The sequence below is a fragment of the Coenobita brevimanus genome, chromosome 23, assembly GCF_032717465.1.
Source record: "Coenobita brevimanus isolate Jiangsu-jjx chromosome 23, ASM3271746v2, whole genome shotgun sequence".
Lineage (NCBI taxonomy): Eukaryota > Metazoa > Arthropoda > Malacostraca > Decapoda > Coenobitidae > Coenobita > Coenobita brevimanus.
In genome coordinates this window covers 73,853,915-73,876,988 of record NC_136976.1, presented here as the reverse complement: position 1 = coordinate 73,876,988, position 23,074 = coordinate 73,853,915, and the positions used below count along the sequence as shown (strand labels likewise).

General features: G+C 44.6%; 1 protein-coding gene across 1 annotated transcript; it reads left to right on the top strand.

Moving 5' to 3' along the window:
- Positions 1 to 5,861: 5,861 nt before the first annotated feature.
- On the top strand, positions 5,862 to 22,909 carry LOC145392800 (uncharacterized). The gene is made up of 18 exons (XM_080267087.1): positions 5,862 to 6,515; positions 6,845 to 7,069; positions 7,526 to 8,299; positions 8,586 to 8,810; positions 8,950 to 9,669; positions 9,819 to 10,043; positions 10,616 to 10,885; positions 11,023 to 11,625; positions 11,864 to 12,286; positions 17,093 to 17,560; positions 17,857 to 18,081; positions 18,315 to 19,151; positions 19,320 to 19,544; positions 19,656 to 20,312; positions 20,462 to 20,686; positions 20,816 to 21,082; positions 21,222 to 21,824; positions 21,951 to 22,909. The coding sequence occupies exons 1-18, from the start codon at positions 6,156 to 6,158 to the stop codon at positions 22,377 to 22,379; spliced, it is 7,761 nt and encodes a 2,586-aa protein (XP_080123213.1). The 5' UTR covers positions 5,862 to 6,155; the 3' UTR covers positions 22,380 to 22,909.
- The last annotated feature ends 165 nt before the right edge of the window (positions 22,910 to 23,074 follow it).

Sequence of the window (23,074 nt, the reverse complement as noted above, 5' to 3'; positions counted from 1 at the left end):
CTTTATCTATCTGTCTATCTATTCATCTATCCATTCATCTACCTCTCTATCTATTGAAGGGGTCAGGGCTATAATTTACTCACAGTCTCTTGGCAAACTAATATATTTTCTTCCTTATAATTATTTTAAGTCGCTCGGTGTTGGCAGGATGGAGTTGTATATTTAGATTATAGTAAAGCAATGACCCAAATATAAAGAGGTAAAATTAGGGATTGATTCAGTCTCTCTCTCTCTCTCTCTCTCTCTCTCTCTCTCTCTCTCTTTCTCTCCAGACAAAATTGGAGCATGATTAAGTTCGAAATTTGTTGCCATAGTTCTTTCACCTTAACTTGGCCCCAATTTTCGTCCTTTTGCAGTTTGTTTTCACGTAGCTCAGTGGCAGAAAAAGGCAATGCAATGAATCTGCATCCTCTCTATAGCACTTCTTCGTGACTAGCATCATATTCTAGTATTAATCTATTGATACAGCCCAGCATTCAAGATAGACAGATGGCAATTTTAGGCCAAGTTTGAGTGAAAAAAGTATAGCATCTTCAGTTAGCTATATGTCACGAGGAAAACTGGTTATATATATATTTAGATTATGAAAAGCGTTAGTGTATTTAGAAAGAGGTAATATTAAGTTAAATTTATCCCTTCTCTTGGCATGGGTATGGAATTTTTTGCGTCTGAAATATTTACATTATCAGAAGACAAAATTAGGAGAGATATATTTAGATAGGGAGTTTGAAAGGCCTGATTGATGAGTGGATGAGTGTGTCGTTCAATTTACGCCACTCTTTTCACTTTAACTTGGTCTAAAATTGTCATCTCTCCATCCTGACTGCCGAGACGTAATAACAGATCAAAAGTAAAATTGATGCTCGTCACGAAGAAGTGCTATGGGAAGGATGTAGGGCCGTAGTATATATTTGATCATTTTGTCAGTGAGATGCGGCAAGAGATCAGCACTAGACTATGAAGCTAATCACGAAGAAGTGCTATGGGAAGGACGTAGAGCCGTAGTGTCATCTCATTCGGGAACTGAGCTACGGGAAATAAGCTACAAGAGGACGAAAATCTCAACCAAGCAAAGGTGAACATACTAGAGTGAGACTGGGTACCTCCGCACGTAAACTATCTATCTATCTATTGCCAGATGCCATAATCCCGTATGGGGTGGCCATTTGACTCGGAGTTATTTGTTTTACAGGGAGGGGACTCAATATTGCTAATATCCTCGTACTTTACTTCCATTATGATTCGTGTAAACTCGTCCAGTATACAGCCCTCACGATGCAATGGTTTACACTTCTGGTATTTCATTCAGGACAAAACCAAGCTAATTTTCCTCAACTGAAAAAAAAAAATCGTCGCAATCAAGCGCTTCAAAAATTATCCAGACGATTTTGTTGCTTGTTTAGACGTCCCAGTAGTTGAATCTTCCTAAACTGTCTAGATCATTTTACTCAGCGGTTAAAAATCCTGTCAGTGAGAGGCTTCATGGCGATTTTGTTGAGTGACTAGAAATCCTATTATTATGAGGCTTGACTGTGCGCAGACGATTTTGCTGGTTCGTTAGAAATCACAAAGAATTCATTTAACTATCCAGACGATTTTTTAGAGGGAAATAGCAGCAGCACAGGGAACACTGATAGTGATGATGATGATGATGATGATGATGATGAAGATAATGATGATGATGATGACAATGATGATGACAATGATGATGGGGGTGAGGTGAAGGGGAGTGTGGGGAGGATTTTTTTTTTTTTTTCTTTTTCATATTTGTAAGTCCTTCCCGGCTTGCACCGACTGTGGCACCATACTGTGAAACTAAACTGTTCATCACGCAGCTGTGTGTAGGGGATGGGTTTGTGTGTGTGTGTGTGTGTGTGTGTGTGTGTGTGTGTGTGTGTGTGTGTGTGTGTGTGTGTGTGTGTGTGTGTGTGTGTGTGTATTAAAGAACAGGCACTACAGACATTCCTCTCCATTCACGTGTTCCAGATCTGAGTGCCAAGGGAATGTTGGATTAAGTGCCAGGATGAATGCCAGTGCCAGAGTGCCAGTCCCAGGGTGAGTGGCAATGCCAGGATGAATGCCAGTGCCAGAGTGCCAGTCCCAGGGTGAGTGGCAACCCCAGGATGAATGCCAGTGCCAGAGTGCCAATGCCAGGGTGAGTGCTAGTTCCAAGGTGAATGCCAAAAGTGCCAATGTCAGGATGAATGCTAAGGTGTGCCAATGGCAAATGCCAGGGAAAATGCAAGGGTGAGTGTCAAGGGTAAGTGCCAGGGTGTCAAAGCGGGTGCCAAAGGGTAAGTGCCAAGGGTAAGAGCCAGGATATCACAGTGAGTGCCAAGGGTAAGTGTCAAGGGTAAGAGCCAGGATATCACAGTGAGTGCCAAAGGGTGAGTGCCAAGGGTAAGTGCCAGGGTGTCAAAGTGAGTGCCAAGGGTGAGTGCCAAGGTGACTGCTAGTGCTGACGCTAATGCCAGGATGAGTGGTAGTGAGTTCAAGGGCATGGATGAGGTGTGAGGGGCAAGGAGGGGTGTAAGGGGCAAGGAGGGGTGTAAGGGGCAAGGAGGGGCAGAAGGTAGCAGGGTTGAGGGGTAGAGAGGGGGGTTGAGGAGTAAGGACAGGGGTTTGAGAGATAGGAAGGGGGGGTTGAGAAACAGGGAAGGAGGGGTTGAGAGAAACATGGTGGAGGTTGAAAGACAGGAAGAGGGTTTAAGGAACAGGGAGGAGGGGTTGAGGAGTCGGGGGGTTAAGAGACTGGAGGAGAGGGGGGGGGGCTGAGGAGGAATGTATGTGCCTTCTCGTGATGACTTCATATGTGTGGGGGGGGGGTGCCAGATGGTGAGGCAGCCCACAGAAATACCTGGGTAACGGTGTGGTATTTCTCTCTCTCTCTCTCTCTCTCTCTCTCTTAGGGGATTTTAGACTTACCTAATGTCAGCTTTCTGGTCCCAACTTCTCCATACACACCTAAAAAAATGGAGAAAATAATTAGTAGTGTGTGTGTGTGTGTGTGTGTGTGTGTGTGTGTGTGTGTGTGTGTGTGTGTGTGTGTGTGTGTGTGTGTGTGTGTGTGTATTTCCTTTTAGTACGAATATATCTCTCTCAATCTTTCATCATTCCTGTTCTCTTTCTCTCCTAATTCCTTCCATTCTCTACTTTACCCTCCTCTCTCTCTCTCTCTCTCTCTCTCTCTCTCTCTCTCTCTTTACCCCTTAGCTCTCTCTTCTCTTGTTCTACTACTCAAGCGCCAAACACTTCACTCCCATCCTCCTCACATACACACTTTCACATACACAGGCTCGTACACACAGCCTAACATACACTTCCTCTTCCTACACACTCACATGCACCCATATTTTCATTGTTCCTAGCACCTTTTCCTAAGCTATTTATTTTACTTACTATACCTTACTGTCCCATTCTGTGTATACAAAAATCCTTCCAATATCGCCATACTTACTAATAATAAAGAACAAGAATTTACCAGCCAAATCCAAAAATAAATCGCTAAGGAAGAGGTGTTAGGGAACTTCCTTACTCAACGAAAATCCATATCCAAAAATAAATCGCTAAGGAAGAGGAGTTAGGGAGCTTCCTTACCCAATGAAAATCCACATCCAAAAATAAATCGCTAAGGAAGAGGAGTTAGGGGGCTTCCTTACCCGACGAAAATCCACATCCAAAAATAAATCGCTAAGGAAGAGGTGTTAGGGAGCTTCCTTACCCAGAGAGAAGATCATCCACACACAGGACTTCTTTCTTATCACCTCTCAACCACTTACTCATTCTTCTCTTCAAATATTATTGTACAGGAAGAAGGTTTATGTTTTGTACCTATCGACTGCACGTTGGCCATTAAAGAAGATATTTATTTTTACTGAGCTCAAAATTTGTATAGGAGGTGAATTTACTAAGTTTTATGGTAAGCAATTCAAGTACTGGGATATAAGTACAGCTGTCACGTGTCAGGCAATGATGATGATGATGATGATGATGATGATGATGATGATGATGATGATACTACAACTACTACTACTACTACTACTATTACTACTACTACTACTGCTGCTACTACTACTACTACTACTACTACTAATAATAATAATAATAATAATAATAATAATAATAATACCTGATAAATCGGTCGGATGGCAAGGATATAACAGGAAACTTAGAAAGAGAGAGAGAGAGAGAGAGAGTGTGTGTGTGTGTGTGTGTGTGTGTGTGTGTGTGTGTGTGTGTGTGTGTGTGTGTGTGTGTGTGTGTGTGTGTGTGTGTGTGTGTGTGCGTGCGCACGCGCCAGCTCCTTAATGCACCTTCAGTTTACGCGAGGCCAGGTGAGGTGGTGCCAGCAGAGGGGGGGGGAGGGGGAAGGATGATTCACTCCCCTCCCGTAACTGGTTCACGAAGAGAGAAATGGTGGGGCAATTCGATGTGCTTATCTATCTATCTATCTACCTACCAATATATCTATGTAAATAAGGTCTAGCCCTATTCTCAGTATTTATCTGGGGTAACTATGGCCTAGAAAAAAGAAAAAAAGAATTAGAAGGATGCTAAACTATGATCATAATTTTAAGCTTATGGCCACTATTAAACCTGAGATGAGTAGGATCCACAAAAGTATTATTATTTACATGTATAATCCCTGATCTTACCCTTCATGCACAGTCAGGCCTATGGTAAGTGACGGTGTAAAAAAAAAAACGAAAGACAAACACACACTCACCTCTAGGACTGTCTTGAGAATATGCTTCCGAAAATCAATCATAGCGAAAAATAAGCCAAGAAAAATACTCGAAACAGCTCTGCCATTCCCTACCCAAAGACAAGCTGAAACAGCGCCTGAACTACCGTGTGCTGGGGTACCGACAGCAGCGGCCAAGGTTAAGTCCTTCAGTACCGGGAAGAGTCTTGTGGTTTGCTCTCAGTATCGGTGGAAAAGTTAATGGAGAGTTGAAAAGATCTTTGGCAGCCGAGGGGTTAAAAACACTCTCCATTAACCTTTTGTGAACAATGGTTTCTCCTGTGTGTTTTATTCCTGTTACCTCCTGACAAAATTACCCAGCTTAAGAAAGATCTGTAGTGACTGATTTAATGACTAAATGACTGGCTGACTGATTTAGTAAGTGACTTATTATTTTCAGATTCACATGATGCCGTAAAGACGAAACGAAAAATATATCACTGGCACTATAAATATGATAATTATAAAGCATTCCTAAAACGAAGAATAAGGGTCAGATAAACCAAAAATGATAAATAATAAAGCCAAATCTAGCTGAGAAAACCTGGTCTTTAAACGTCGCTATGGACGAAGGCATTTCATTCAGGCTACATTGAAATCAAATAACTTCTGAAATCCAACCCGTCAGAAAGGTAAACTATTCTCTTCTCCAAATATGGCCGTGTATTTCAAGCAAGAACCTCTCCATATATTACTCATCTATGGCCACTACAACCAAGGTCTGTCTCAAGGCAAACACCGGGTCTGGCAAACACTATACGATTATTACAAAAACAAGATTCTATTCACTGCGCTGACGGAAACAGAGGGTGAAAACGATACCAGGACCTTAATGCCAAGTAGAAAAAAAAAAAAAAGGGCATTGTTTGGGTACTAAAATGCTGTAGGATTTGTGGTAAAAGGTGGTGAAAAGCTTCGGACTCTTTGAATATTTCCGGCTTGAAAGAAATACCCCTCTGACTACCACCTCGAAACAGCAACAAAACTTGGCACTCGTCTGGCAGGGCGTTCTGTAAATACCTCCTGACGCCACACCCACAGCCAGGGGGTGGGCGGCACAATGGGATATATAAGTAGCTGCCTTCACACTCGCCAGCAAGTGTAAACTCAGGCGGCGAGTTAGTGGGCACGACTTAGAGGTAGAGAGATTGCAGTGGACGAAAAAATCTGCTTGGTGCCAAATTTACACCTGTGACAACGGAAAACCAACTGTGTGTTTTATTCACAACGTTAGACGCTCTATTCAGTTAAGTGAAACCTACAACGACGAAAGGGTTGGACAAAAGCCAAGGTTAGGGTTCTGGCTGAGAATTATTTAAGACCGTTGCATTTTACTGCAGGCGACGAAAGTCATATTTTTCATCCCTGATAAACCCGCTGCACTCCAAGGACCCTCTACACAGTGTCCAACATGTCTGATCTTAATTCTGTTACAAACAAGTCCTCCTCGAGCACCTCCTCCTCCAAGATGTCCAGTTGTCAGTGCGGACATCAGCCAGCCAGCAGCAGCAGGCTCTTCTTCGATCTGCCCATCAGTCGCAAGGGCCACTTCTTCCAGGACTCCTTCTTCGACAACTCGTACGACTCGCTGGACTCCACCATCAGGAGGATCATGGAGGGCTGGGGCGCCACCGACCTGCTGGCTGACCGAAGGGACGACACCAAACACCGCCTCTCCAACAACCTCAGTCGCTACCGACAGATGCGAAGCCACAACCTGAAGGAGGAGGACCAGGCGGTTACTGTTGCCTCGGACACCACAAGCCACAAGGTGAGTCTCGCCAGCATTCACTGCAGCACAACACAAACACTGTTTTGATTTATATTATGTCAACATATGGAAAACAGATTAATCAATTAACTCAAGTACTTCATTCTGACTCACACCAGACGATTTCATTCATCAGTGAGAAACTCCTACCAACAAGAGATCAAGACCTACTTGCTGATAATTCTCATTTAATCTTCTCACTGATTTCGTCAGTGTTATGTACTTGATTCTGGCTAACACCAAACAACATTATTCACCAGTAAACACTCCCTCCCAGTCAAAGGACTCAGTATCATTGTCTAACAAGTCTGTTAACTTGTGTGTGTCAGATCGTGATGGACGTGAGTGAGTTCGTGTCTGGTAAGCTGAAGGTGCAGGTGACGGGGGAGAAGGAGGTGACGGTGGAGGGGCACACGGAGACCAACACTGGAGGCTTCACCATGTCCTCCAACAGCTTCAGGCGCAAGTTTAATCTGCCACAAGACACCAACATGGAGGCCATCACTTCCGTCATGTCCTCCGACGGTGTCCTCACCATCACTGCACCAAGACGCGTGAGTCAATTGATATTCATTGCCCTTAACTAAACAACATGGTGGTATCGGTAGTGTACATCTGATCTTAAAAACCTGTAGTGCCACATAAAATATTACTCACCTTTTATCTATCTGCACTGCTCCAGGGATCGGACCTCGGACTGTCATGTGATAGTCAGGCTTTCCTCTGTAATACTTTTAAGTACAAATTGCTTCACCTTGTCGCGAACTTGATCGTGGCGAAGTAAAAATCTGTCTGACTATCATCTGACCGTCTGGGGTTTGATCCTTGACACAGTAAAGGATAAAAGTTAGTTGCATATCTTTTGTATATCTTCCCTTGTATTTTTTAACATACGAATGTTTTATTTGGCAGATGCTGAACTTGTGCATATATAATGGCCAGAGATTTGCTTACGATCTGATTACGTATAAAATATTCACTTATTTTCATACTAACTCGTTCTTCAACAGGTGGCACAGGTGAACACTGGGTGTACTGAAATTCCAATCAGAGTTGAGGGTTCGATGAGCAACCAATCCACCGTCAACTCCCACACCAACTCCACTTCCTCAGCCAACACAAGAGCCACCAACGTTTGCACCTGCCAGTGCCAGACTAAACGGCAGGAGGCTGAGGCTCAGAGCAGTGGTGCCACCAACAAGCGGGAACATCGCATCCCAATTAACGTCGATGCCGCCCTGTCTCAGGAACAACAGCACTCAGCGGCCAGAGGGACTGTTCATGCCTCTGAAGATGCTTATAAAGCTAACTCAGAATCTATTGCCAAAACAAATTATGAGCAGAACAAAATGAACCAAAATATTCATATTGGTGAAGACAGTCAGAGAACACAAGCCAAGAAAGTTGAGGAAATTCAAAGCACTCCTCAAACAACAAGCATTATAAACTCTGCCAACAGCCAGTTCAATAAAGCATCTACATTTCAATCTCAGAACAGCACTTCATCCGAGACTTCCAATATTCGAAGCCCTTCAGTTAATACAGGAAGCTTTCTGCCCATCACCAAGAGAGGATCCTTCTTCAATGACTCGTACTTCGAAGGAATCCAGCAGGACTTCCAGAACGCTGTGAACGACGTGCTGGCCAGGTGGGGTGAGAGCAGCCTCCTGGGCCACGGCTGGGACAACACCAACAACCTCAATCGCTACAGACAGATTCGAGCCCATGACCTGAAAGTGGAGAACCAGGCGGTCAACATCACCTCCGATGAGAAAAGTCACAAGGTAAGATGCAATAGTCTCCTACAGAACGCTTGATTTTAAAGGACCTAAGCTGTCTAATACAAAGAGTATGCCACACAATACTAATGAGGAATGGCTCGTCAGTTTTTTATTACGAGTAGATGAGCATACAGAAATGAATTTTTAATCCCTGGATAGAAGTTTGTCATGGCAGATTAAATCCCCAGGCTTTAATCAGCACACAATATCAAGGTACAGGTTTGACCAGCCAGGGATTAAAACAACTAAACCTGGTCTTCCATAAAAAATAGTTTTCCTATTGTTGCAGATCGTGATGGACGTGCATGACTTTGCGGCGGGTGAGGTGAAGGTGAGGGTGGTGGGGGAGAGGGAGGTGGTGGTGGAGGGCCGCAAGGAGACTCAAGATGGAGACTTCTCGGTGTCCTCCAACACCTTCAGGAGGAGGTTCTGCCTCCCACAAGACTCCAGCATGGACGCCATCACTTCCGTCATGTCCTCTGATGGTGTCCTCACTGTCATCGCTCCCAGGATAGTAAGTAGCACCTTGTCTGCGTAGTCAAGTGCCTTATCCTACATGAGCTGTTCCAGTCTTCATATTGTTGGCATAATGAGGCTAATGGGAAGTCTGTTAAAAAAAATACAATCTTAGTGTATTCTATTCTTCCCAACAGGTAAAGCAAACAACAGGTGAAGAGACTTACATCCCCATCACAGTAGAAGCTTGTCTGCAGGGTAAGGTGGTGGAGAGTCAGAACAATGCCACAAGTGAATCCACCACAGCAACACAACAATCAGAGGCTGAGAAATATCGTTATCAGGAACATCAGCAGAAAGAATCCAGTTTCCTGAAGGGAACCAGAGATTCGACCACGACGGCCACATCAAAGTTCACTGGGTCTCAGGAGGACACAAAATCACTGACTTCAACCTCCACTCAAACAGAGAGTGATGTGAACATACCAGTGCACATGCAACGCAGTGAGATTGTGAAAGACAGTGAGGCAGCTGTGAGGAGCAGTGAAGAGACCATGAAGAGCAGTGAAGAGATAATGAGGAAGTGTGAGGAGGCCATGAAGAGCAGCAAGAGTGAGAACGTGAGTCAAGTGTCAGTGGCGTCTCACGCTCACAGTGTTCAGGATAACAAATCAGTCTCGACCCCGTCGTCTCGGCCCGCCACGCTGCCGGTCACCACGCGGGGCGGCTTCTTCACCGACTCCTTCTTCAAGGACACTTGGCAGGACTTCCAGGAGGCCGTGAGGGACGTGGTGTCCAGGTGGGGCGACGTCACCTCCAACACAGACGACCTCACCTCCTACAGGAGACTCAGAGCTCGAGACCTGAGGGACGAGACCCAGGCAGTCAAGACTTCTGAGGATGAAGTTAATTATAAGGTGAGAATACTTCCTTCTTTTTACCTTTGTTTTGAGTAAACTGAAAGCCTTCCGCCTTCCTTAGAGTTCATTTAGTGTATATGATGATGATAAAGGTGTGAAGAGAGTAAGTAAATGTTAGGTAATTCACCTGAAATGGTTCGGCACAGATCGTAGTGGACGTGCAGGACTTCATTCAAGGCGGCAACATCAACGTGAGCAGCGCCAACGACCGTGAGGTGGTGGTGGAGGGGCAGGTGGAGCGAGTGGAGGGTGGAGCCAAGTTCAGGAAGCAGTTCCACCGTCGCTTTGTCCTGCCACGAGACATCTATGTGGAGTCCGTAACGTCTGTCATGTCGTCTGATGGTGTTCTCACAATAACCGCACCAAAGAAAGTAAGTGGCATGTAGTTTTCTGTGCTATTTATTTTTACCATACAATGTATCAGTCTTGTGAATACACTGAATATTCACGACAGTCCTCTCGCCTACAAAACATGATTTCTGCCCCAGACAAGCATTGCGTTGTTGGAGATTCGCGGTTTGTATGCAAAGTTCTTGTGGGAATACAGTTTTATCATCCAAACTTCCAGCCCAAAGTCCCTCTATTAACCCTTTATTTCTATACAGTGCCCTGTTTTCCTAAGGCCTTGTTACCGAAATGCTGCCAGAATAATACAGCCATACGTTAGGATGTCTACTCTAGGCCTATAGTCTGAATAAAGAGAAGAGTATCCCGCCCCACACGGCACCTTCCCCCCTCATCAATGCTGGCTTGCAAGCCAGATCCCAGACCACCTCACCTCCTCAACCCACAACGTAGCAACAGCAGATTTTAACACACTCAGGCATATGAACGCTTCTGTGTATAAATTTTCCATCTGCAGTTTGGGTGAGATTCGCAGTTCTTGGAAAATGATCATACAATCATTCGTTATTCAACCATAATCTCTACTTGTCATTTACAGCCGATGGCTCCCAAGATCAGGGAGACGATAATCCCTGTGAGCATTGAGGAAGGGATCCACAAGAGTGAGAGTCTCACACAAGTGTCGGAGGAAAACATGAGGAAGAAAACTGCAGCAGAGACGACCAGGCAGAGCTCAAAAATGAGCTCAAGGGTAGAGGAGGAGGAGGTGGAGAGATCTGTGTCGAAGGGAGTGTCCTCGCTGGCTGCCTCCTCCAGTGAGTCCACCAGCCACCAGGAAGAACACAGGGACTCTCTTTCGCACCATCAGGTTAGGTGGATTAATTTCACGTCAAGTATGTTGCTGATTATTGGATATTTGCTCGTACTGACATATTTTGCTAACACCGAACATAAATACATATTACCAATGTTGTCTGGAGTATTTAATGAACCTCATGTCCACAGGTTATCGGTCGCAGAGAGCACATAATTCCTGTCAGGCTGGAGGAAGAAGAGGAGACGACCATAGAATCTCACCAGCGGGAGTACTCACAGTCCCTGAGCTGTGACTCAGCTGCCACTGTCACTCAGGAAGAGGAACTGAAAAGAAGAAATATACAACAGTCCTTTGCCACTGACGAAAACGTGGCTCACTCTAACATCTGTCAGTCTGTAAATGAAAGCGCTGTTGAATCCGGTGTTAACAGCAACATCGTCGACCAGCAGATCAGCCAACAGAAGTCTCACTCTAAGAACGTGCAGAGCCTGAATGTGAGCCAATCAGAAAGTGTATCAGGCGTGTCAGAGCACAAGGAGAGCAGCCACGGCTCCAGCTGTGTCACTCAGAACAAGTGTGTGCCCATCGCCATGAAAGGTGATTTCTTCTCTGACTCTTTCTTCGAGAACACGAGGAAGAACTTCACTAACGCAGTCCAGGAGGTTCTGAAGAACAGCGAGGAAAAGTGTATCCACTCAGACGAGCTGACATCCTACCGCAGCCTCCTGAGGAGGAACCCAAAGCTGGAGAACCAGGCGGTCCATGTGGAGGAGGACGAACACAACATCAGGGTAAGTACATTTGCTGTGCTACGCCCAGGTATAGTGGACATTATATTCTTCAGTAGTCAGTGTTGTATATCACTCTTACTGAGCGAAGGCTTGGATGTGAGTGGCTGTGTGCTCCATTTCAGTGAATGTGATGTTTGATACTTCTCTTTAGGTGCTTAATCTTTCTTTGGTTCTGATAACTACTTCACCTTTCTTCTTGGATGCGAATGACGATTGAATTTTTCTACATCCTCCGCAGATCATCCTTGACGTCAATGACTTTGTGGGAGGCGACGTGAAGGTGGAAGTGGTTGACGGGAAGGAGATCGTGGTGGAGGGGGAGGCCGCGAGGGAAGAGGGAACTTCCACGTCCACTCTGTCTTTCCGGCGCGTGTTTACAATTCCACGAGTGGCTGATGTTAGTGGCATCAGCTCGGCCATGTCTTCTGACGGTGTCCTCACCATCACCACACCCAAACTGCAGCAGCTGCGTCAGGAGGACAGCAGCTCCGCCAAGACCGTGGTGAAGGAAAGCCAGTCTCGTGTGGAGAGCCAGGACGCCGGCAGTCGTAGCTGGGAGGAGAGGAGTGAGAGGCAGGAGAGCAAGGAGTCTGAGGAATGCTCCTCCCGCAAATACACCAGTTCATACCAGTCCCAACACCAGTACTCATCCGACAACACATTCTAAGCTGTGCCACGCGTTCCTCTGTGATCTTATGTTTTGTTGATTGGCTACAGCACAGAGGGACTGACGGAAATTGTTTTGTTTACTGAACAATATAATATTCAACGTTTTGTTCCCTGTATTGGCAGTCATTGTCAAATATCATTCAAGTAACTAAAGATGACAATACCTAACGTGGCCACGGCTATTCTACAGTCTCTGGGCCTCGCTGGCAATACCTCTCAGGTGAGAAAATAAGTCCCTGCACCTTGAATGAGGAGTGAATGGTGTAGTTCATTTATGCTGGACACTGTTCTGTAAAATCTGGGTTTGTTCTGCTCCACCTAGTATAAGAGATCACTTAAAGAGATGGAAGATGAAACCGTACACATGAAAACAAACGCCGACGATGCTGGTTTCAGAATATTATGGACAATCTGGTTTCTTCTCCTCCTCAGCAGCCGCCAGTGTGTTTCCGTGAGGCTTTCCAGTTGTCGCCCCGTCACCTGAAACCAAAACATTCCCTCACGCATCTCCAAATTACCTGTGTGTGATTTATAAGGCGTCGTGTTGTTGGAGTATATTTTGTTATTTCGGTGTTCTGTGTAGTTGAGTATTTAGCATTTTCGTGATTTTCCTTTCGAGCTGCCTGTTATTTTATTTTATTTCGTGTCAAAAAATTGCTCAATCACATGACTCACTTGATTGTTCTGTTGTCTAATCTTTCGCCTCCGTGTCTGTCTCTTTATTTCCGTGCTGTGTCAAGTTGCCTGTTCATTCTGTATTGTAATAAGTAATGTCTGGAACATATTTAATAATATTCGTGTGTTTTTTTTACTTGTGTTGAAATGTATTGTTTTGATTTTAAACTTCATTTTTCAACATCAATTCTCTCTTCTTTTTTTTTTTTCAGTTTCATATACACTGTTACGATATATCTGAACCTTACACAATATTTTTAAAAGTATATTATATTTTCTAACTTCCACGGGTTACCAAGGTTCCTGCAATTGTTTTTTTCTGGTTGTTGATCAGCCATAAATTTTTGAGTTGTTTTTATGATCCAGAAATGTAAGAATTTTTTTTTACTAAATATAATTTGTTGTGATTAATAGGATATTTGTTTAACCTCCTCGGTGGGGTTCTGAGATGTACTGAAATGACTTATAAGGAGGTAGATAAGACGGTTTTGATTATTTTTTTACTTCTGCATGTACCAGTATATGCAGAAAAAAGTAGTTTTGTTGAGTATACCTGAAAAAGTATAGTATGTGCTGAGTATACCTGAAAAAGTATATTATGTGCTGAGTATACCTGAAAAAGTATATTATGTGCTGAGTATACATGAAAAAGCAGATTATGTGGTAAGTATACATGAAAAAAGTAGATTATGTGCTAAGTATACCTGAAAAAATTTATGTATGCTGAGTATACCTGAAAAAAATATACGTGCTGAGTATACCTGAAGCACAAGAATTAATTATTCGTCATTACAGGGGTAATTTATTCTATCTATCTATCTATTGCCAGACGCCTTAATCTCGTGAGGGGTGGCTACAGACAAATCGCCTCCATGTCACCCTATCCCCCGCCATTTCATTGCCCTGCTCCCAGCTCACACACACCCTCTCTCATATACCTCTCCACTCCATCCCTCCATCTCATCCTTGGCCTCCCCCTCCCTCTCCCCACTTCCACCTCACTCACATACACTCTCCTCGTCAGTTTCTCGCTCTCCATCCTCTCCACATTTTTCAATACGATAAATAACCAGAGAGTGAGCGATAAATAACCAGACAGTGAGCGATGGTTTTTGAATTCCTGTACTGCGACCTTAGGAATTCAATAGACTTTTAATTATATTACGTACGAATCTCATAATTGTTCAGGTTAATATCCATTCATATAATAGGGGTTATAGGATGATGATGATGATGATGATGATGATGATGATGATGATGATAAAGAAGAGGAGGAAGAGGAGGAGGACGATAGTAAAAATGATGATGATTAAGATGATGATGTTCGAGACAATGATGATAAAGTAACCATAGTAATAATGATGATGATGATGATGATGATGATGCTAACGATGATGATGATGAAGACTAAAGATGCTGCTGCTGCTAATGATGACAGAGATTCACAGCAGCAGCAGAAGTAGACGATGAATATATTTGACTTTCTGAACCTTCCATCTGGTTTCACGTTCGAGGGTAAATAATGACAAAATATTTCCTCTTTGCTCACAGTTAAAAATGACAGGTTTACGGCAATTGTTGTTGTTGGTGGTGGTGGGGGCTGTGGTGGTTTGTTTGTGGTGTGGTAGGATTTGTTGTGGTGTGTGGTGTGGCAGGATTTATTGTGGTGTGTGGTGTGGTAGGACTTATTGTGGTGCGTGGTGTGGTAGGATGTGTTGTGGTGCGTGGTGTGGTAGGAATTGTTGTGGTGTGTGGTGTGGTATTTGTTGGTGTGGTGTTAAAGTGTTATGCTACAATAATTCCTTTTCCACACCAAATACATCTGTTTTATCAACTAAGTGATATTCAGAAGCGCTACAACCATTTGTTTCCTACACTTACACGCCACACTTGTCACTCTGTTTTAAGTGGTGTGAGATTCAAAAGGACTACACTTACTTGCTCACTACACTTATCTCACTCTCCTTTACCTCTGTTATGATACTTAAAATGGCTACACTTGTTTGTTTACCACACTTAAGGCATTACACCTGTCACTCTCCTAAATAATCTTGTCAAATGGACCCACAACACACCTGCGTCTTCTGTGTACCTGCCAGCTCCTCCCCCCTCCCCTCTCCCCATTCCACCCTCCCTCCCCCCCACCTCGCCCCTCACAGAAGATAAGTCGCTTAGAAACAGCTACCACGAGCCTCACATAACATACAAAAGAATAATAAAGGTGCTTTACAAAAAATAACTCGCTTAAGGACAGGGGCTACGTAGTCAAAATTACAAGAAAATATCATGGTATAAAACAGAAAATAAATAGCTTAGAGACAAGTGTTAAGAAGACTCACAAAATAAGGACGCAGCTCAATGCCCTCAATTCCCACACCACTCCCGTCTCTCATAATTTACTTTACTGCCTCGCCCTTCCACCTACTCTCCTAGTCAGTCTCTTCTCCTCTTAGCCACCCTCCCTCATACACCATCACATTTACCCCTTTCCTTGAGATGTATTTATTCTTGCTCTCTCCAGACGATTTTATTCAGCTCGAAGACAGATTTTTTCGAATTTGTGGGGTTAGATAGAGAGTTCAATCCCCTTTCAACACGATTTTTTAAATGTGAATTAAATCCCCTGAAAGTAATGGAAAAAATAGATGTCAGTGGATTTCAGGGGATTTATTTTTCACTCTCCATTTATTCTGCATTATTCCTCAGACGATAAATCGCTTAGGGACAAACGTTAAGAACTGTTATCACTCCTATTGTGCCAAAGAATAGAATTACACAGTACCATTAAAAGTAACTGATTCAGTGTACTGTGACTGAATTGACAAAGTAGCTCTCACTGTCATGTAAAGACACACACACACACACACACACACACACACACACACACACACACACACACACACACGAGAGGGACAGGAATGAAATGCAGAAAATTTGAACGTAAAAGCTGTTGCACTGACTCATGGTTTTAAACTGTCATAGAAATTGACATAAACATTCATACAGATACTTACACACACACACACACACACACACACACACACACACACACCAATAAGTAAAGTTTCCTAATACGTCAGTGTCAAGCTAGTTCCAACATATATCACAAAGCAGATCGTCTTAACATTATATAGATATGGTAAAATTATATCAAACTACTCTACTGCGTGCGTAATAAAACAATTGTTAGAAATATCTGGTGTTGCGTTATCATGAAGAACAGAGAACACCATAAATAACAGCTCTGGGTAATATGGCATCATGATTATAACTTGAAAAACAATAAGGGGATCCAATCTTACCTAGCCCGTCTTATGCATTCCCCAAACCACCTCTACCCTCACACTTATAACCCATTCTACGCAACTTCCTTTATCACTAAAATGTAACTAAAATAAAGGGAATTATTAGTAGTGGTGAGCATTTCTTACTTAATAATCATAAAAGATCTCCATAACTTTCAGGTGAAGTCATCCAGAGAGGTGAACTATGTCAAACTGATGTCTTAAAATTTCCTTCTACCCAGTGATGATGTCAGCTGTCTTTAGGGAAACGTCTAGCTGAGAGCATGTAAGGAAAAGCAAACTAACTAAGGAGAGTAATCAAGACTTTATACCTTTACTTGTACATTACGGTCATCTCTTCACTGGTTGAGGGAGAAAAATTCTGTGTAAAATTTTTCTACTACGGGAAGAGGAAAAAAGTGGAAAACAGTGACCAATACCCTTCCAAGAAATATGGTGCTCATTTCAGTATAGCAGGAAAAAAGTATGTATGAAAAACAGGAAGACACTGGAAATTACGTTCTCGAAGGTGAAAGAACATCGATTGCATCACCTGTTCACACACACTCGCACCTTCTGACCGCATTCTGGAAATACCATCGAGATTTGGCGAGTGTGTCAGTGTTCCTTAAATAAATGGTGACATAGCGGCCACGTCACGGGCTGGGGTGGGCGTGGCGGCCACATAAAGCCTTCCCCTCCACCACCGCCACCCAGTACACGCCACGCCTCAACCCAACACAGAGCGAACAGAAATAAAGACCTTGGTTGTAAATTCGACGGTTGTTTGTCGTTGTCTGTGAAAAGATTACAACTTAGTCGTACTGAACCTCGTGTAGTTGATAAGCACCAACTTGAGCTCTCATCTTCTGCAAAATACAACTTCGCGCATCACCACACAAGCCAGACTCTCAGACGCAAAGTTAGGCTCAGCACAAATGGCTCCCATTTCCGCAGAACCTTCAACCTCTTCCAAGTCTTCCTCGAACACCTCCTCCTCCAAGATGTCCAGCTGTCAGTGCGGACATCAGCCAGCCAGCAGCAGCAGGCTCTTCTTCGATCTGCCCATCAGTCGCAAGGGCCACTTCTTCCAGGACTCCTTCTTCGACAACTCGTACGACTCGCTGGACTCCACCATCAGGAGGATCATGGAGGGCTGGGGCGCCACCGACCTGCTGGCTGACCGAAGGGACGACACCAAACACCGCCTCTCCAACAACCTCAGTCGCTACCGACAGATGCGAAGCCACAACCTGAAGGAGGAGGACCAGGCGGTTACTGTTGCCTCGGACACCACAAGCCACAAGGTGAGTCTCGCCAGCATTCACTGCAGCACAACACAAACACTGTTTTGATTTATATTATGTCAACATAATATGGAAAACATATCAATCAATGAACTCAAGTACTTCATTCTGACTCACACCAAACGATTTCATTCATCAGTGAGAAACTCCGCCAACAACAGTTCAAAACCCACTTGCTGATAATTCTCATGTACTTTTGGCTAACGCCAAACAACATTATTCACCAGTGAACACTCCCTCCCAGTCAAAGGACTCGGCATCATTGTCTAACAAGTCTGTTCACTTGTGTGTGTCAGATCGTGATGGACGTGAGTGAGTTCGTGTCTGGTAAGCTGAAGGTGCAGGTGACGGGGGAGAAGGAGGTGACGGTGGAGGGGCACACGGAGACCAACACTGGAGGCTTCAGCATGTCCTCCAACAGCTTCAGGCGCAAGTTTAATCTGCCACAAGACACCAACATGGAGGCCATCACTTCCGTCATGTCCTCCGACGGTGTCCTCACCATCACTGCACCAAGACGCGTGAGTTGAATTGTCATTTTAGCGACAACTTTTTTTTTTTTTTTTTTTTTTTTCGTAATACTGCAAGTGGGAATCAAGGAGAGGATGTTTTAAAATTTTGACAGAACAACTTGTCAGCAGTTAACGAATGTTGTACAAATTCTGAAGGACTATGACAATCAGTCTTCAGCTTTCTGCGATAACCTACTCGTATGCAAGAGCACCAACAATAATGCCTGATACATTCCCAACAGGTACAGCAAGTGACCAATGAAGGTACGAGCGTTCCCATCACAGCTGAGGGTTCGCTAAGCAACCAGTCCACGGTCAACTCCCACTCTACCGCCACCTCCCAGTCTACCGTTAACTCCCAGACTAACTCCAACTCCTCAGCCAACACGAGGACCACCAGCGCCTCCACCTGCCAGTGCCAGTCTGTGCGCCAGGAGGATGAGGCTCAGAGCAGTGGCGCTGCGCACAAACGGGAACATCGCATCCCAATCAACGTCGAAGCTGCCTTGTCTGGGAAGCAACAGCAGCAGCAACAGTCAGTGGCCGGAGGGACTGCTCATGCCTTCAAGGACATCAATAATTCCAACTCAGATGTGGTGAATGAAAACACAGGCAACGAGAGGCATCAAATGAAACAAAATATCCAGTCTAATGAACACAAAAAGAAGAATCTGGCACGAAAGACTGAGCAAGTACAGACTTCCTCCCATACAACCAGCGTGAACCACCCAGTCAACAGTCAGGGTAATGCACAAACTACGGATAAGTCTCAGAATACTGCTGCGGCTGCGACCTCCAGTTCCAGAAATATATCTTTTAACTTGGACAGCTTCTTGCCGATCACCAAAAAAGGCAATTTCTTTGAAGATTCTTACTTTGAAGAAATCCAAAAGGACTTCCAGAACGCTGTTAACGAGGTGCTGGCGAGTTGGGGAGAGGACAGCTTTATGAGTCATGACCGGGACAACATCAGTGATCGCCTGACAAACAATCTCAATCGCTATAGGCAGATTCGAGCTCAAGACCAGAAAATAGACAGCCAGGCCATCAACACAAACTCCGACGTAAAAAGTCACAAGGCAAGTCGTCATAGTCTACTTAAGAGGACTGTTATTTAAGTACCTGAGTCCATTGTCTCTGTAGTATAAAGAACGTACCTTAGTTTATAAGTAAGTCACTGCCTGGGAGATGATAGTACCTGAACTCATGGTATTAAAATATGTAAACGAATCATCCTATTGTTGCAGATCGTGATGGACGTGCATGACTTTGCGGCGGGTGAGGTGAAGGTGAGGGTGGTGGGGGAGAGGGAGGTGGTGGTGGAGGGCCGCAAGGAGACTCAAGATGGAGACTTCTCGGTGTCCTCCAACACCTTCAGGAGGAGGTTCTGCCTCCCACAAGACTCCAACATGGACGCCATCACTTCCGTCATGTCCTCTGATGGTGTCCTCACTGTCATCGTTCCCAGGATTGTGAGTATTGACAATGTTTGCACATTTTTGGCGATACTGCAATATTTCACATATATAAATTGAAGTGTTCAATAAGGAGGAAATTTTTTGATATAAGTAATCATCCAACAGGTGAAGACAACGAAGACCAAAGAGAACTTCGTTCCTATTATTTTTGAAGGAAAACTGTCGACGGATGTTGCTGGCGATGTCCGCAATAACTCAAGTGAAACAACACCTATAAAAACAGAAAAAGAAATCGGTTCCAATAAGATACAACAACACGTAGAATCTACCTTCCACAAAGACACTAGAAATTCCCCCCAAATGGCTGCCGCAGATTCCACTGGATGTCAACAAAACACCCGCAAATTCTCGGCACAGTGTTCCACTCAGACTGAGAGTGAAGTAGGAAGGTCAGCTGAAACCCACACCGGTGAAGAGATAATGAGGAAGTGTGAGGAGGCCATGAAGAGCAGCAAGAGTGAGAACGTGAGTCAAGTGTCAGTGGCGTCTCACGCTCACAGTGTTCAGGATAACAAATCAGTCTCGACCCAGTCGTCTCGGCCCGCCACCCTGCCGGTCACCACGCGGGGCGGCTTCTTCACCGACTCCTTCTTCAGGGACACTTGGCAGGACTTCCAGGAGGCCGTGAGGGACGTGGTGTCCAGGTGGGGCGACGTCACCTCCAACACAGACGACCTCACCTCCTACAGGAGACTCAGAGCTCGAGACCTGAGGGACGAGACCCAGGCAGTCAAGACTTCTGAGGATGAAGTTAATTATAAGGTGAGAATACTTCCTTCTTTTTACCTTTGTTTTGAGTAAACTGAAAGCCTTCCGCCTTCCTTAGAGTTCAATTAGTGTATATGATGATGATAAAAGTGTGAAAAGAGTAAGTAAATGTGACGTAACTCACCTGAAACGGACCGGCACAGATCGTAGTGGACGTGCAGGACTTCATTCAAGGCGGCAACATCAACGTGAGCAGCGCCAACGACCGTGAGGTGGTGGTGGAGGGGCAGGTGGAGCGAGTGGAGGGTGGAGCCAAGTTCAGGAAGCAGTTCCACCGTCGCTTTGTCCTGCCACAACACATCTATGTGGAGTCTGTAACGTCTGTCAGGTCCTCTGATGGTGTCCTAGTCATCACCGCACCAAAGAAAGTAAGTACAGAACTGTTTTGTAAAATACTTCCTATATAAACTATAACATGGATGAGCATCTTCTGAAAACACTAAATATTTACTATGATATTTCCTTGCCCATCCATAATCTCTACTTGTCATTTCCAGCCGGTGACTCCCAAGATCAGAGAGACGATAATTCCTGTGAGCATCGAGGAAGGGATCCACAAGAGTGAAAGTCTCACACAAGTGTCGGAGGAAAACACGAGGAAGAAAACTGCAGCAGAAACAGCCACGGAGACCTCAGAAATAAGCTCAAGGGTGGAGGAGGAGGTGGAGAGGTCTGAGTCGAAGGGAGTGTCCTCTTTGGCTGCCTCCTCCAGTGAGTCCACCAGCCACCAGGAGCTACACAGCGCCTCTCTTTCGCACCACAAGGTCAGTTGGCATTTACATCATATCATGCACAGAACTGATTATTTGAAGTTTGTTTGCACTAAAATATATTATAAAAATACTCGTTAAATACTCACCTACCAAAATAATTCAGCTCATCACATAAACTTCTTGCTCACAGGTTACTGGCAGAAGAGAACACATTATTCCTATCAGTCTCGAGGAAGAGGAGGAGACGACCACAGAATCTCACCAGCGGGAGTACTCACAGTCCCTGAGCTGTGACTCAGCTGCCACTGTCACTCAGGAAGAGGAACTGAAAAGAAAAAATACGCAACAGTCCTTTGCCACTGACGAAAACGTGGCTCACTCTAACATCTGTCAGTCACTAAATGAAAGCGCTGTTGAATCCGGTGTTAACAGCAACATCGTCGACAGGCAGATCAGCCAACAGAAATCTCACTCTGAAAACGTGCAGAGCCTGAGTGTGAGCCAATCAGAAAGTGTGTCAGGCGTGTCAGAGCACAAGGAGAGCAGCCACGGCTCCAGCTGTGTCACTCAGAACAAGTGTGTGCCCATCGCCATGAAAGGTGATTTCTTCTCTGACTCTTTCTTCGAGAACACGAGGAAGAACTTCACTAACGCAGTCCAGGAGGTTCTGAAGAACAGCGAGGAAAAGTGTATCCACTCAGACGAGCTGACATCCTACCGCAGCCTCCTGAGGAGGAACCCAAAGCTGGAGAACCAGGCGGTCCATGTGGAGGAGGACGAACACAACCTTAAGGTACAGTAAATACCTCAACACTGCTACATTTCATACACAATGTCTAGATAGGATGACTGTATAATAAGAATACTTAATATTTCATAATAACTGCACTTTGTTTATTCTTTTCTACATCTTCCGCAGATCATCCTTGATGTTAACGAGTTTGTGGGAGGCGACGTGAAGGTGGAAGTGGTTGACGAGAAGGAGATCGTGGTGGAGGGGGAGGCCGCGAGGGAAGAGGGAACTTCCATGTCCACTCTATCTTTTCGGCGCGTGTTTACACTTCCACGAGTGGCTGATGTGAGTGGCATCAGCTCGGCCATGTCCTCTGACGGTGTCCTCACCATCACCACACCCAAACTGCAGCAGCTGCGTCAGGAGGACAGCAGCTCCGCCAAGACGGTGGTGACGGAGAGCCAGTCTCGTGTGGACAGCCAGGACGCCGACAGTCGTAGCTGGGAGGAGAGGAGTGAGAGGCAGGAGAGCAAGGAGTCTGAGGGATGCTCCTCCCGCAAATACACCAGTTCATACCAGTCCCAACACCAGTACTCATCCGACAACACATTCTAAGCTGTGCCACGCGTTCCTCTGTGATCTTAGTCGATTAAGAGCAGAGCTCGAGAAATCGACGCCTATTCTTTTAATGATATGCTTAATCCGAAAATTACAAATGCCATTGATATTATAAGTGTTAAGACTTCAAGCCTGCTTCTGTGATATAAAGATACATCATATTCATTGCCCGGCTTATGTGCATCAGCCTCCCTCGCATGACATTACCCCTTAAGTGAGAGACTATATATTCCAGGTGCTTCTGAATGCAATTATCCTCCAGGCTATTGTCTTAGTCCCCTCATAACAGCCGTCAACTAGGCCATTAGAGGCTCAAATTGCCCTTCTCTCACTGGCAACTCTACATTCCTAAACACGACTTAAAAATACTGTAGGCGAATTGACGTTTTTTGTACAGATTTATACGGTATGTTAAATATTTCCTCTATAATATTTCTTTAATGATGATGTTGCTGTAGTGGGTTATTATTCTTTGGCTAAATCACTAGATGTGGTTTAATTTTTTATCAATAAAGTATTTTGTGAAACGATGCATTTTCCTCTCACATTTTTTCTGGATTCAGGACAGAAGTATAAATATCGACAGAAAGACCTATTTGGAACTCTCTCTCTCTCTCTCTCTCTCTCTCTCTCTCTCTCTCTCTCTCTCAAATATGTACCGGGCTCCTGTCGACTGTCACTGGAGCATACTA